At 33.8% G+C, this 14676-nt stretch overlaps 1 protein-coding gene across 2 annotated transcripts in view; it reads left to right on the top strand.

Moving 5' to 3' along the window:
* Positions 1–14676, top strand: part of LOC129232193 (serine/threonine-protein phosphatase 6 regulatory ankyrin repeat subunit A-like) — a 51726-nt gene continuing 37050 nt past the window's right edge. The window contains exons 1-3 of one of the 2 annotated variants that reach the window (XM_054866434.1): positions 1–83; positions 8300–8429; positions 13219–13317. In XM_054866434.1, the coding sequence (XP_054722409.1) occupies positions 13309–13317 (9 nt within the window). In that variant the 5' untranslated portion in view covers positions 1–83; positions 8300–8429; positions 13219–13308. Of the gene's footprint in view, positions 84–166; positions 417–8299; positions 8430–13218; positions 13318–14676 lie in introns of those variants that run through there. The other variant, XM_054866433.1, reaches the window with a different exon arrangement.

Below are 14676 nucleotides of genomic sequence, written 5' to 3'. Positions count from 1 at the left end.
CTGAATAGGAATAGGATATTTTTTTCTGCAAACAAAAGTGAAAGAAAAATAAATCTACCCAAGCAAATTCCAAGTGGAAAAAGGTATGTTATTATCTGTTTTGTGTTTCAATACGTGACGTAATTATTGTTCATTTTTATACCCTTTCATAAAAATTTTTAGCATTAATAACTCTGCTGAATAATGATAAGCCTATTTCATGCTACACTGGTTTTTCATTGGGAAATTCGATGCAGATTCAAACCATCTCTTGTTACTAATGATTATGAAAACAGAAAATTTCCTTTTTATTCCTTTGTTTTATGTTTAAAATTATGTAATATTTGTGTGATTCTAATTGGTTTACTTGTTAGGAATTGATAAAGAATTAAATTGAAAACGTAACAGCACTGACCTTTTCAAGATGTTTGTATTTAGTAAGTCTTGTAGCCTCTTTTCGTGTAATTTTGTAATTTGTTTGTTTCCTTTGTTACAAAGTCATTGCTCTTCTCATCTCTACAATAGCAGGCTATTGCAGTTTACTTCTTTTAAGTGTCTTGTACGGATTGGAATGTTCTGGGAGGGGGGGGGGAGTGTAATGTCAATTACAGAAGGCAGAGGGAGTTTTTTTTTTTGGAAGGGGATTATTGCCCTCGATTGTTTTTTTTTTTTTTTGAAATAGCAGCATAAAATAATGTGTGCACAGACAGTAAGTTTAAAACATTCCAGTGCTTTTTTTCATGTAAATATTTTGTTGATTTTGGTTTCTCACATGAAAACTATCTTCGACAATGCAAGCTGTAGCATAATTTGATCTCCATGTATACATCAAGGCATTTTTTGCAGCTTTTTTTACATTAAAAGCATAGAGCTGAGGAAAATCACTAGTATTAATTAGTGGAAAGTTTGTATTTTTCTCTATTTGTTGTGTACAGTAGACCAGGGCTTCGCAACCGGTGTGCCGCGGCACACTGGTGCGCCGCAACAAGGAACCCGGTGTGCCGCCGTATTTTCGTAGTTATATAAAAAGAATGAGCCTTGAAGTTACGACCGAATAGCGTTCGATCGTTCTGTAACTTCTAAATTCACCCTGTCGATCATGTGCAAAGGGACATACCCGACAAGGGGAGAGGGGGGATTTGATGCCTCACTTCTGTTAAACTTCTTGTGATCCTATTGCTTTCAGTTTTTGAAAACAGATTTTAATTTCCACGAAATCAACAAATAATACAGAAAATTTTCTAAATCTTTCGCAAACGGGAGTATCATCCCCTTCCCCAGGAATTTTACCCCCAGCTTTAGCTTTTGTTTCCCTCTTTTCCAGTTCCGATACTAATTTCCTTTTATCGTAGTTTCGCAAAGCTCGGTTCTGAGACTTAGTAAAATAGAAACTAAAACCATATATTGTTTCCTCCATCATGAAGTTATCATGGCAGAATTTACCGGATAAGCCTGAAGTCAGCTTTGGCTGAAGTCGTGAAAATCGTGAATTTAAAAAAATTGAGACCGCGTAGTTCTTGCCTTTTCTCCGTATTTTGTAAAGAAATGAGGGCAGATCACCACCCCCTACTTCTTCATATAGAGATTCTCTAGCTTTCACGTGGTGAGGCACTATCAAGAATTTTTGATTTGAGGGACGGAGTTACGACAGTTTTTGATTTTAAAAAACGAAATTGCAGTACGCCAGTTTGTTGCAAGACAAATATTGGCTGGCAAAACTAGCGTACATGGCTGACATTTTTGAAAACCTTAACGAATTGAATCGGAAAATGCAAGGACAAGGAGAGAATTTGGGTTATATGTATGAACAAGCTATAAACGGGTTCAAATCAAAAATTCAGCTGTGGAGAGAAGAAGTAGTTCGTGGCTCATTGAACATGTTCAAACGGACCGTCAGCATGGTATGTGAAGAAAATGGGATGGAAGAAAAGCTGCTGAATGTGGTGGCAAAACATTTAGTCATACTTCAGGACAAGTTAAAGCACTATTTTAAGAATATTACCATGGAACAGTATGACTGAATTCGTGATCCATTCTCTTCATCTGGGGATGCATCAGGCTAAAGACCTTTCTTTGGCCCTGTTTATGCACACTCCGGCTTCAGCCCGGGTTCAAGCGGAAGGTGGATAAAAGGGAGATTGCAGCCGGGTTGATGGGAAGACCCGTTTTTGTCAAATCGTGGATTCTTTTTTACGTTCCCATTAGTCCATCCGCTTACGTTCCCATCAAAATATTGTACAATATCTTTTTTTTTGTGTGTGTTTGTCTTTTTTATAGTTAGATTGAGCATTAAAAAACATATTGCTTTTTCTGAAAATAATTTGGGGCATAATGGGTTAATTACTTATGACGACTACACTGTGAATCATATTATATTGCAATAATGAATCCTATTATTTCATCCTTTTAATTTATTACTTGAATTTCATAAATTTAATCAAAAATAGCTTGTGACAAATGCAATAGCTTTTATTAATTTTGACTGGGGATCAGCATTGTGAGAACTAGCATTAATCAGTAAATTGCGTAAAAATATGTCTGGATCTTTTAAATACATTTCTAAATTAAAATTTTTGCCTTTTGTGATTGTCAATATCATGGCCGCACTTAAGGGGTGGGTTTTTAGGGTTCCAATCCCCTCCAAAATTTTCACAACTGTTCCGAAATATGCTTTTATTATCCTTTTTTTTCTGAAAAAATTGTTTCAAATTGATTTATTTTAATTAATTTATTTTATTTTGGTTTTCAATTTCATTTAAAAATAAAATTTTTATTAACGAAACAAATATACAGAACTTCATCCCTAGTAATTACTTGTAATTGTACTTCTTGTGGGAAACATCCGCCAATAATCTTTCAATGTAGGTGGAGGGAATTCCCTCCTGCATTGAACGCGGCTTGAAGCCGGGTTGGATGCATAAAACGGCCTTATTCCGCGAATCCGGGTTGACGCTGGGTTGAATCCAGCTGCACAAACAGGGCCTTTGAAGGCTCAAGAAGAATTTATGGACCTCAGAGAGACAGTACTCTTAAACTTAAGTTGAACGAAGTGAATCTGGAAGAATTTTGTTTGCTGGTTCAAAATGAGTATCCCACTATCTTTTGTCTTGCTATTGATGTGCTGCTACCATTCTCAATTACATATCTTTGCGAACTCTTCCTCTTAGCCCTCGCACTTATAAAAAACAGTAAGAGATCACCTCTAAAGAGGCTGGATCAAGAACTTCGTGTAGTTCTTTCCCGCATAGAGCCGAACATCAAACGTCTTTGCAAAAATTAGTGTCAAACGGAAGTTAGGTGCATGGTTTTAATTTCTTGCTTGCTTCTTTTTTGAAACATTATTTGATAAATTGTTTAGCCGCAGTGTGCACTTTAATGACATGTTTGACAGAAATGCTTTTAAACATATGAAGCATAATTTTCTGTAAATAGCTATAGTTTTGTTGTTTATTATCAACCTCAATATATTCGAAATATTTCTGCTTTCTAAATAAATTTAAATACACTACGTTTGTTATAATTGTTTTATTCATATGAGAAAGGTCCCCCCCCCCCCCCGTCTTTTTATCAGTGAATGATAAAAACATTTCTATACTACCATTACAAAATTAAGTTCAGTGTGCCCCGTTGATCTAGAAATTTCTTAAGTGTGCCGCAAAGTAAAAAAGGTTGAGAAGCACTGCAGTAGACCTTCGTTTTATGCGGGTTTATTTTACGTCGTTTCGATTATATGCGGTTTAAGATTTGACACCTTTATTTTATTTTACGCGGATGAGTTTCAGTTTTACGCGAATGCGGCAATGCAAACAGATAACATTTTCCTCTGTTTAAAATCCAAACTCCTAAAGAATGCAGATTACACGTAATAAACTGTATTTTGGCATGCTAATAACCGAACTTGGGCCCTTGGAGACATTTTATGTGATTGGTTCCAGAGATCTTTCCAGAATTGAAGCTTTTTAACTCACACAGGTCAGAACTCATGGGAAGAAGAGCTTTTGGAAGTGATAAAGGAGGCACAAACCTACAAGGATACTGATGTCGGTGACGCACAACTAAAAACGATCACATTGAAAATTTTGAGCCATTCCTGGACGATAGAAATGATCTTTCTGATTTGCTAGAGAAGGAAGATTCTGTCATGGAAATGACGCAAGTGGCCATGGATGCATTAAAACTCTGCAATGAGTTACAGAGAAAATTCTTAATGACTGCCAAAAGACTATCATAGCCATCTCCTCTTTTTAAACAAAATACAAAATTAGTTTATGTTTTCTTTATACATGTTATGCATAAAAATCAATATAAGTACACATTAAACTTATTATACAAATAGTCATCACTAGAATGAAGTATTTTTTTATCTACGAAACCTAACCCCTATTTTAACACTACTATTGGGTCTCAATTTACGCGGCATTTGCTTGGAACGTAACCCCCGCGTAAAACGAAGGTCTACTGTACTACTATCCCATCTTCATTAAATTTGGTTTAAATCAAAAATTTAAAAAGTAAAATATTTCAGGTTTGAATTATATGCTGCCGCGAATTGTGTGTGTTTTATTTTCCTTAACACCAAAGCCAGACTTAGATGAAATGAAAAGCTTTCTGCGAACATAAATCCTAACTGGAAAATTTTCTGCAAATAATTATTTTGCCTAACTCACCCTTGAATAAGGAATTAAATTTATATTCAAATATGAAAGAGACAAAAAAAAAAAAAAACACTTTGATTTTTTTTTTTTTTGCTATAACATATATAGTTTGTGCTTATTTTTCACCAACTGAAGAAAACTGCCAAAAACATTACTTTTTTTTCACACATGTGCTTTGAAAGGCTTTTGGAGAAAGGATTTAATAGAAATAAACTGGGATTATTTTTGACATTCCCTTTAAAAAAAATCATAATGTTAGCAGTTGAAAAAAGATTTCTGCAGAGCCAAAACTTTTCTGCGAACGCTGTTCGTGTGTTCGTCTATGTTATGCAAGACTGACCAATGCATTGAACCCCAATACATTTACCAGGATTTGCCAAGACCCTGCCTGTGCGCCCAGTAGCAGAAACTTTCTAACCAGTCTGCGACACTATTTCGGGCAGTTGAAAATAATCTGCAGCATTATCATCAGTTTTAATTATTTTAAGTTTTCATAAAATACACAAGCAAAGGTCAAGACTCAGAAATTTTCCAACTAGCCAGTGGCCACTAGACCTGAAAAACTTAGTGGCCACCACTGTCGCCGCGTTTTAAAGTATAAAAAAAGGGAAAGGGGACAGTTTTTTCACTACTTTCATAAAAATAAATAGAACTCTGCGCACTATGAAAAGCAGTTATTCAACACATATTTATTTAAATGTGGAAAATTTAAGTTAAAATAGGTTTTTGAATTTTTTTTCTGAAAATGAATCAATAAATAAATTAGTAAATGAGAAATTGGCAGGAAACTGCATTTTAGATGAATGTTTCAGTTTGTAGCAAAGCTTCCAAAGCAAATACAAGTGTGCAGGTAATAATTCACATTTTTTATGAAAATCATTTAAAAAGAAACATGATTTACTGTACATTATATGGAATCTTCAATAGTTTGTATTGAGGTAAACATCAAATTATATTTTTGGAAACTTAGGAAAGTAATAGTCTCGACTATTTCCATCTTGCAAATGACCAAACATGGCGTCAACGCGAAAAATGCATGATTCTAAATAGATTTTTGAATTTGTAACATAAAAGTAGAAAAAAATTCAAAATCCTTAAAAAACTACAACTTAGATGAAGTAGTCAATTTTTAGCATGTTAGCCTCTAAAGCAATGAAGATAAGATAACATTCTGAATATAAAATTTTGCATTTTTAAAGACAATAATTAAGAATTATCCGAAAAAATGGCACATTTTGCATAATTTACAACAGTTTGCATTGCAAAAAACATCCAGTTATGTTTATGAAAACGTAGGCACTTACCAAGTCTTGTGTACCAACATCTTGGGAATGATCAAACATGGCGGCTACGCCGAAAATTAAGATATAAACTTCTGAATTTGTTGCAAAAAAATAATTAAAAAATAAAAATCTTCATGTGATTACACTTTAGTTGAAAAGTTTTTAGCGCTTTTGCGTCCAAAGCAATGAGGATAACGTGAAATTTTAAATCTAAAACTTTTCATTTCTCAAAAAAATTACTTTAAAAAATAAAAATTAAACGATTTGCTGCACATTTTAGTTATTTTCATTAGTTTGCTGTTAAATAAAACATCCAATTCTGCTTCGTTTTTGAAAACTTGGGCACTTAAGCATCTTATCTACTTTGATCTTGTGAATGACCAAATATGGCGACTATGTTTCTAGCTGATATGCTGAAAGCATCCATCGACGTTCCGGTCAAAAAATGATCTCTAAAGGAACTATGCCAAGTTGTATTTCTTTTTTTTTTAATTTCATTTATTTATTCTTTCTTTCTTTTTGTTCTATAGTAAAATTGTCTGCAGGCCGCTGAAAAATCTGCGACGCACGTCTCGCAGTTTCTGCTACCGGGCCTGTGCGTTGTTTTTTTTACGTTGCTTGAATGTTTTTAAGTCATTCCAAGTGAACTATTTAGAGAAGAAATCAAAATTTTTAGATTATTTTTTATATTAGTTTTGAATATACCTTTTATAAATTGTTCACCTTTTTAATTTTGTTACTAAAATTGTATGTTAAATCAAAACTTCATGTTTTTGTATCATTTTTGCGGATTATATGAAGATTTATTTTCCTTCAGGCAGATTTTAGAACTTCAATTTTGAAAACAATTCTAGGGGCTCCATAACTCCTTCCAGTAAAACTTTTCAAAGCTTGTTTACAATTGTGCTTTTGGAACAGCAATTTCAAAAAATTGAAGGGGGGAGGGGAGAGGAATTGATTTCTATTTATTTTCCAAAAAAGAAAAAAAAACAATCGGGAGAGTCCTGGAGCTCCATTCCTTCCTCTAACGTCAATAAATATGGCCTATAACTGCGTTTTGAGGCTTCACAATTCTACAAATTTCTACAATGTACTTTGTAGTTTTTCCCTATCTGATTAGTTAAATTTTGTTTTTGAAAGTCAGGGTGTGAAAGTACACCACCATGCCATCAATCATAGACATTTTAACAAAACATGATATTACAGGGTTCGTACGCTCCTTCAAAACTCCTCCAATACTCCTTCATTTAGAAAATTTTCCAAACTCCTTCATTTTGGTTTAAATTCCTTCAAAACTCCTTCTTTTTTAGTTCAAGACTACATAATTTTTCTCTATGACAGTGACTTAAAATACTTCAATCGACAACTTAACATCGTCACTAGGGCAAAGGTATATTTACGATTTTGATGTAGTAATTTGGTATGTTTATTTTTTTTATAAAGATGTGATTTAGAAATTGAGCATAGGAGTCGTAAAAGTTAAAGATGAAAATATTATTAGATGACTAAGACATTTCATAAGTGAAGTAAAACATGCTTAAAGGGTGCTTAGCTATTTTTTCAAGTTTTATAACTATTGCTTTTCCCTCCACCACACTCTCAGCAGCAAAAGTCAGTTTGTCTAATTATTATTTAAATATTTACAAATACATAAGTACAGATGTACTATATTAAGCAATTGTGTTAAAGAAAACAATTGTTTAATAAATCACAGTTCGGACAATGTAAAAAGGGTCATCCATGTTTGATGTCATAACTTGAGGGGGAACCGGGTTCATGAAAATGTGACAAGGGTAAGAGAAAGAGTGATAAAAAGTGACATCACACAGTTGTTACAACACTATGTTATGTCATGTGACGAGGAGTAGTAAGGTGAAGTGCAACATTTTGTGACAAAGGGGAAGGAGGTCAAATACGATGAATAAAAGTGCAACACCATTTAAGGACAGCCCATTAGTACTCCTTCAAAATCTCATTTTTACTCCTTCAAAACTCCTCCAAAAATCCTTCATTTTATTTCTGAAATTGAGTACGAACCCTGTATTACATAAAAATACAATAGAATGATTTTAAAAGATGAACATATAAAGAGAAATGTTTCAAAGTTTTATTTTATTTCATTTTAACCAATTGATACCTTCGTGCCTGCCATTTCTAGCTTAACCGGGGAAGGGTACCATGATTTTTTTTTAACAATACCAAGGTGAATATTGAAAGATGCATTGAAAACACTCTCTAATTTCCAGAAAATATTTTTGTTTTCAAATTGAAAATTCATTATTTTATTAAATTTACCTTGTTAAAAAAAAGACTTCATTATCGACTCGGTTAAATCGAAGTTCTACTGTACTTTGTTATTAATTTGCAGTTATATTTTTGCAGGTCAGAGTTTCTGGAAGTTCAGTTGAAATTTTTCTCTTTGCAAGTGTCATCACCAGACTCCACACATGAAACTAGCAGCAAGTGGGCCGACATTGTACTTTATGTAACAGTGAAAGATCGTCCATTGGAGGTAAGATTTTTTTGCATCCCTAAAGATCTTTTTCTATAGTTACAGAGTTTTTCTTTTTTTGTCTTTAAATATCTCAAATTAGCTATGTGTCCTTTTTCTACGACTTGTTCTCGCGCTTTAACCCTTTAATCGTAAGTCCCACAAGACTCGCTAGCTGGTGAGGTTAAAATCGCGCAAAGAACAGCTGCAACCGAAAGTTTCCCAAAATGAATATTGCTTCTTGAACTTGGCTTTCGCCGTCCCAGAGGGGTCATATCAATTGACACATACTCGGGGTTCGTACGCTCCTTCAAAACTCCTCCAATACTCTTTCATTCAGGAAATTTTCCTGAAGGGCCCTTCAAACTCCTTCATTTTGGTTTTAATCCCTTCAAAACTCCTCCTTTTTTAGTTGAAGGCTACGTAATTTTTCTCTATTACAGTGACTTAAAATACTTCAATCGACAACTTAACATCGTCACTAGGGCAAAGGTATATTTACGATTTTGATGTAGTAATTTGGTATGTTTATTTTTTTCATAAAGATGTGATTTACAAATTGAGCATAGGAGTCATAAAAGTAGAAGGTGAAAATATTATTAGATGACTAAGACATTTCATAAGTGAAGTAAAACATGCTTAAATGGTGCTTAGCTATTTTTTCAAGTTTTATAACTATTGCTTTACCCTCTGCCACACTCTCAGCAGCAAAAGTCAGTTTGTCTAATTATTATTTAAATATTTAAAAATACATAAGTAGATGTACTATATTAAGCAATTGTGTTAAAGAAAACAATTGTTTGGTAAATCGCAGTTCGGACAATGTAAAAAGGGTCATCCATGTTTGATGTCATAACTTGAGGGGGAACCCGGTTCATGAAAATGTGACAAGGGTAAGAGAAAGAGTGATAAAAAGTGACATCACACAGTTGTTACAACACTATGTTATGACATGTGACGAGGAGTAGTAAGGTGAAGTGTAACACTTCGTGACAAAGGGGAAGGGGGTCAAATACGATGAATAAAAGTGCAACACCATTTAAGGATAGCCCATTAGTACTCCTTCATAATCTCATTTTACTCAACCTTCAAAACTCCTCCAAAAATCCTTCATTTTATTTCTGAAATTGAGTACGAACCCTGTATTAATTTCTTTCGTGATTTACCTAGTAGTTTAAGTATTTTGTAGCTTGTCCTGTGTTTCCAATTTTATGTTACTTATTTAACACAAATAATTATTTTAAGAAAGTTAATGGTAAAGGCACCAGTAACAGACAAGGGTCCAGTAACAGACAGTCATTAGTTTGAATTTAAATAATAAGAATTTTAGGCTTGTAAAATTGAAGTTGCTGCAACCCATGAATACAGTGCAACCATCTAGTGTTATCAGAATGAATTTTGTGAGCCAGTTGGTACTTACAAGTTAGTGGTGGCAGGTTATGAACAGCTGCCACAAGGTCAGCTGGTGTTTCACGTTCATTAAAATTTAATAAGGCTTTAGTTCTAAAAAATAATGAAATTTTGCACATTTTGAATAAAAAAAGGGAATTTTATTCATTACTCATCTTTTCCTCATCCTATCTGTTTCTGAATATCATCAGAATGTTTCTGGGTATCATCAGATTTTTTGTTGTCTGTTACTGGGGGTTGGATTATTTTTCAAAATTGAGCAAATAGAAATATAATTCACGAAATCAGAGGATACAGAAGCAGCCAAACGTTAGATGGGATGTAGTTGCACGAGAGGAAAAATAGTTTAAAAAGTCTAAATAACATTAAAAGGCTCAAAAAATTGAGTTGACCTGAGAGCGATGTCGTAAGTATGTCTGTTACTGGTGATCTTTACCCTAAATGTTAAAAAAAAATCTTTATTTTTTCAGAACGGGAAGGGGGGGGGGAGGAGCTCGAGTGCACCCTTGATCTGGCCCCCTCACTTTTCCAAGCCACAAGCCGCCACTGCTTGCCCCAATCCCCTATTCACAAAATTTCTAAGAAAAGGGATGAAAAACATCAAGCAATTGTCCCTGGAACTAAAGGTCAAGATTCACGGTCGCCTAGTTTGAAAAAATGGCAACCTAAAAAAACGTCCTCAGTCGCCATTCCCCCCCCCCCTGTTGTTCCTAAGAAAAAAAATCTTGGGATGAACAGGAATTCAGTAAAACAGTTAAGTTACTGGATCGAGTTCAGCCTTGTCACGATAAAGCCTTTCCCTGCATGTTAAACATTACCAAAACACATCAAATTATCATGCCGTGGCGCGAGTTTCATTGTTGACACACATGGGTTACTCAAGCATCGGCTATTATATATAAGAGGATCTTATATTTGAAAAATTTGTAATTGCTTTTTCTTTCTGATTTTTTCTAAGAAAAAACTCTCCTCCTCCCCCCCCCCCTCTGCATCAAACTTTCATAGCTGCCAAGTGCTCCGTTTTTCCCGGAGTTTCTCCGATTTTTATTGCGTACTCCGAAAATCCGATTTTTTCCAAAAAACTCCGTTTTTTTGACTTTGCTTGTACACTTTTCGATTTTTGAGGAAAACGAAGAAATTTCCCTATCCTCGAAGGCAGGAATTGTGCGCAAACTCAACAAAAGAGAAGACAATTTGATGCTTTGGAAACTTAGTGTCAGGATAAACACTGAGGGGGAGCGCCGATTGGAGATCGTCGTTTTTTCATCGAGCATTTCAGCTACGTGTAAAACGTTGCCGCCATGTTTGGTCATTCACAAGATGGAAGTTAGCAGACGATACTTAAGCGCCTTCGTTTTCAAAGACAAAGCAGAATTGGGTGTTTCTTTTAACTGCAAACTAATGAAAATAAGCAAAATATGCTGCAAAACTTTTTTTTTTTTTGGTTATTTTAAATAATTTTATTCAGAAATCTGAAAACAGTTATACCATTTAAAATTTCATTTTATCCTTATTGCTTTGGACACGAATGTGCTAAAAATTCGCAATTAAATTGTAGTTTTATGAGGATTTTTTTATTTTTGAATTATTTTCATGCTATAAATTCAAAATTTTATATCTGAATTTTTGACTTACTCGCCATATTTGGTCATTTGCGAGATTTTAGTACACAAGACTCTTAAGTGGCCAAGTTTTCAAAATCGGAATTAGATGTTTATTGCAATGCAAACTATTGAAAATAATGCAAAAATGGTTTTTTTTTTTCCCCGGAAAATTCTAAATTTTTTTCTTGAAAAATGCAAAATTTTTTCTTCAGAATATTATTTTATCCTCATTGGTTTAGACTAATGTGCTAAAAACTCGCTATTTCGTCTAAATTTTAGTTTAAGGGTCATTAATTATTTATAATTGCTTTTCATGCTATAAATTCAAAATTTTATATCTGAATTTTTGACTTAGTCGCCATATTTGGTCATATGCGAGATTTTAGTACACAAGACTCTTTTAAGTGGCCAAGTTTTCATAATTGGAATTAGTTGTTTATTGGAATGCAAACTATTGAAAATAATGCAAAATAGGCTTTTTTTTTCGGAAAATTCTAAATTTTTTTCTTGAAAAATTCAAAATTTTTTCTTCAGAATATTATTCTATCCTCATTGGTTTAGACTCTAATGTGCTAAAAACTCGCTATTTCGTCTAAATTTTAGTTTTTTTAAGGCTCATTAATTATTTATAATTACTTTTAATGCAACAAACTCAAAAATCTATTGTCTTGACTTTTTCGCGTTGTTGCCATGTTTTGTCATTTGCAACATGAAGTAGACAAGACTATTAATAGCCTAAGTTCCCGAAAACAGAATTAGTTGTTTGTCTCAATACAAACTATTAAAAATAACAGAAGGCAAAAAGTTAGGTGTTTTTTTTTTTTTTAATTTTTTCTTGAAGGGGAAATTTTATCTATTTGATCCTTATTGCCTTGTAGGCTTTGCTATAAACTGAAACTATTTCATCCAAATTGAAGGTTCCTGCTGACTTCTCATTCATTTATTTATTTTTTATATTTTTTTAAATAAATCAGAAACCTATTTTAACTTAAATTTTCCATGTGCAAAAAAAGTATTGAATATCTCTCTTTAAATCCTATTCATCTATATATATATATATATATTTTTAGGGAAGTTGTAAAAACTGCCTCCCCCACTCCAGTTTGTATTTCAAAACTTAATGACATTGGTGGCCACTAAGTTTTTGGAGTCGAGTGCCACTGGCCACTTTCAAAATTTCAGAGTCTTGACCTTTACTATGAAGTTGCTTTACTTCCAAGTATAAGAAATAATTGTTTTTTTTAATCTTCAATATGTTCTTATGCATGTAGCATATGTATAAAAGCATATTTTTAAAAAGGATTGCAGTTTTATTAAATCAAACAGTAATCATGTTTTTTTTAAACTTTTCAATATGTATCTATGTAATGTTGCTTTTTTAATGTAAAATAATTTTGTTTTAAACTTGATTGTAGTTTTGTTGAAAATCTAACATGAAAATTTAGAAAAGCATTTTATAAGTGCTTAGAATTTATGGAAACTTATGGTACAGAAGGAAGGTTTAGCGCCGGCCACGATTTCATGCTCCTATTTTAGCCCTCCGTGCTCCTATTTTTTCCTTTAAGTGCTCCTATTTTTTGTATCTTGAGGTTGGCAGCTATGAACTTTCCAGAACATTACATTTCTAGTCTTTGTGTGTCTTTCTCTTACTTAATCTTTGCCAGTGCAAAAATATGTATTTATTATTGAATTTTTCAATAATAGTGACTTATGAAATTATGCAATTATAAAAATATAATACTGTGAGAATTATATTAAAATTTATGTAAGTTTTTGTATTTTCCCTTTTGTTTTAGTTCTTACAGAGCAAACTTGAAAGGAGAAAAGGTCAAAGTTTAACTGTTGCCAGTACAAAAAGAAAAACAAATAAAGAACGTAAGAGCAGAATGAACTCTGTAAGTTTTACTACTTCTGGATCTGAATTGTTAGCATAAGCCTATATTTTATTAGGTTCTTGGAGCAATTTCGTAAAAAGATAGGATGTATTTTAATTGTTTAAAACTCACCAGTAAATTCTAACTTGTCTGAGAAATTGATTCTCAGTTTTAAAAGATAGAATTACCCGGCGTGCGTAAAACCCCGAGCGTGAGAAATCCCCAAGTGACTAAACACCCGACAAGTCAATCACGTGTTTCGCCCATCGGCGGACGTGATGTCAGGCCTCATGAATTGAGGATCTTTCTGCTGGTAGCAGTCAAGAATGTAAATTTAAGAAATAGCAACAGTTAAAGGATTAACTGTGAGTTGCTTTCAGATGCAACAGATGCAAATTTTGATGACGTCACGTCATTGCGTCAAGGTAACAGAGAAGGTTTAAATAGAAAGTCGATCAATCAATCGATCTCTTATGATTTGCTTCCGTTCTGCAGACGGTGTGTTTTGATTTGAGCATGTGTGCTCGAATAGATTGATTTATCCACGCAGAGGACGTGGAGGTTTCCAGATATGTTGTAACAAGATTCAATAGCCTGCTAACAGCAAAAGTTCAAAAGCAAAACAACTGCTGTGAGCGATTTTGAGCTTATTATGCAGGGATGCCCCCCCCCCTCCCCGCGAACAGAATATCCACGTACCTCCAGAAGGTCTGACGGACATAAGTTCTATCGATAGAAGGTCCTGATTTTGTACAGGTACAGCTAGGCCATGAGGCCAAGTTGTCTGAACAGGCTGGGCATACGGTCTGGATTTTGAAGTTTAATCTTTGTCTCCAACTAATTTTGTTTAATATTAAATTGATTTAGTGACTTAACAGGTAATGTCCCCTACAATATGTGCCTCCCGGAGAGCCATATTTCATTTACAAGGGCGCCGTGGGAAATTGCAATAGCATAGCAAGTAATTATTATTTACGAGGTTTTAAATAATTATGCATATTTGGTGGTCCAGTTGTAGATTATTGCTCAGTTAATAAAGTATACCACCTAAAAAATTAGAAAATCCTTAAAATGCTGCGCTTTAGAAGCCTCCTCTCTCAGCCAAAATCATTAAAGGATATATCAAATCTCGGTTCCAGGGATTCACTTATGCTGCATTTCCAGGGGAAGAACTACCAAACACACTCACCTGAACAATGTCAAAAATCTTAAAAGACTGCTTTTTTTGGAGCTTCAACTTTGAAAAATTGCAGAGCCCCCCTAACATTACCAAATATGGTGTACAGTTGCGTTTTTAAGACTCCTGTTTCGGAAAACTTCTGGACAAAGGCCTTGCGCCTCGAACTTGTCCTTCTAGTATCACCCAAATTGTCAAAAAAA

Source organism: Uloborus diversus, unplaced genomic scaffold (genome assembly GCF_026930045.1).
Source record: "Uloborus diversus isolate 005 unplaced genomic scaffold, Udiv.v.3.1 scaffold_11, whole genome shotgun sequence".
In the NCBI taxonomy this organism is placed as follows: domain Eukaryota; kingdom Metazoa; phylum Arthropoda; class Arachnida; order Araneae; family Uloboridae; genus Uloborus; species Uloborus diversus.
This window is presented reverse-complemented; position numbering and strand designations above follow the sequence as displayed.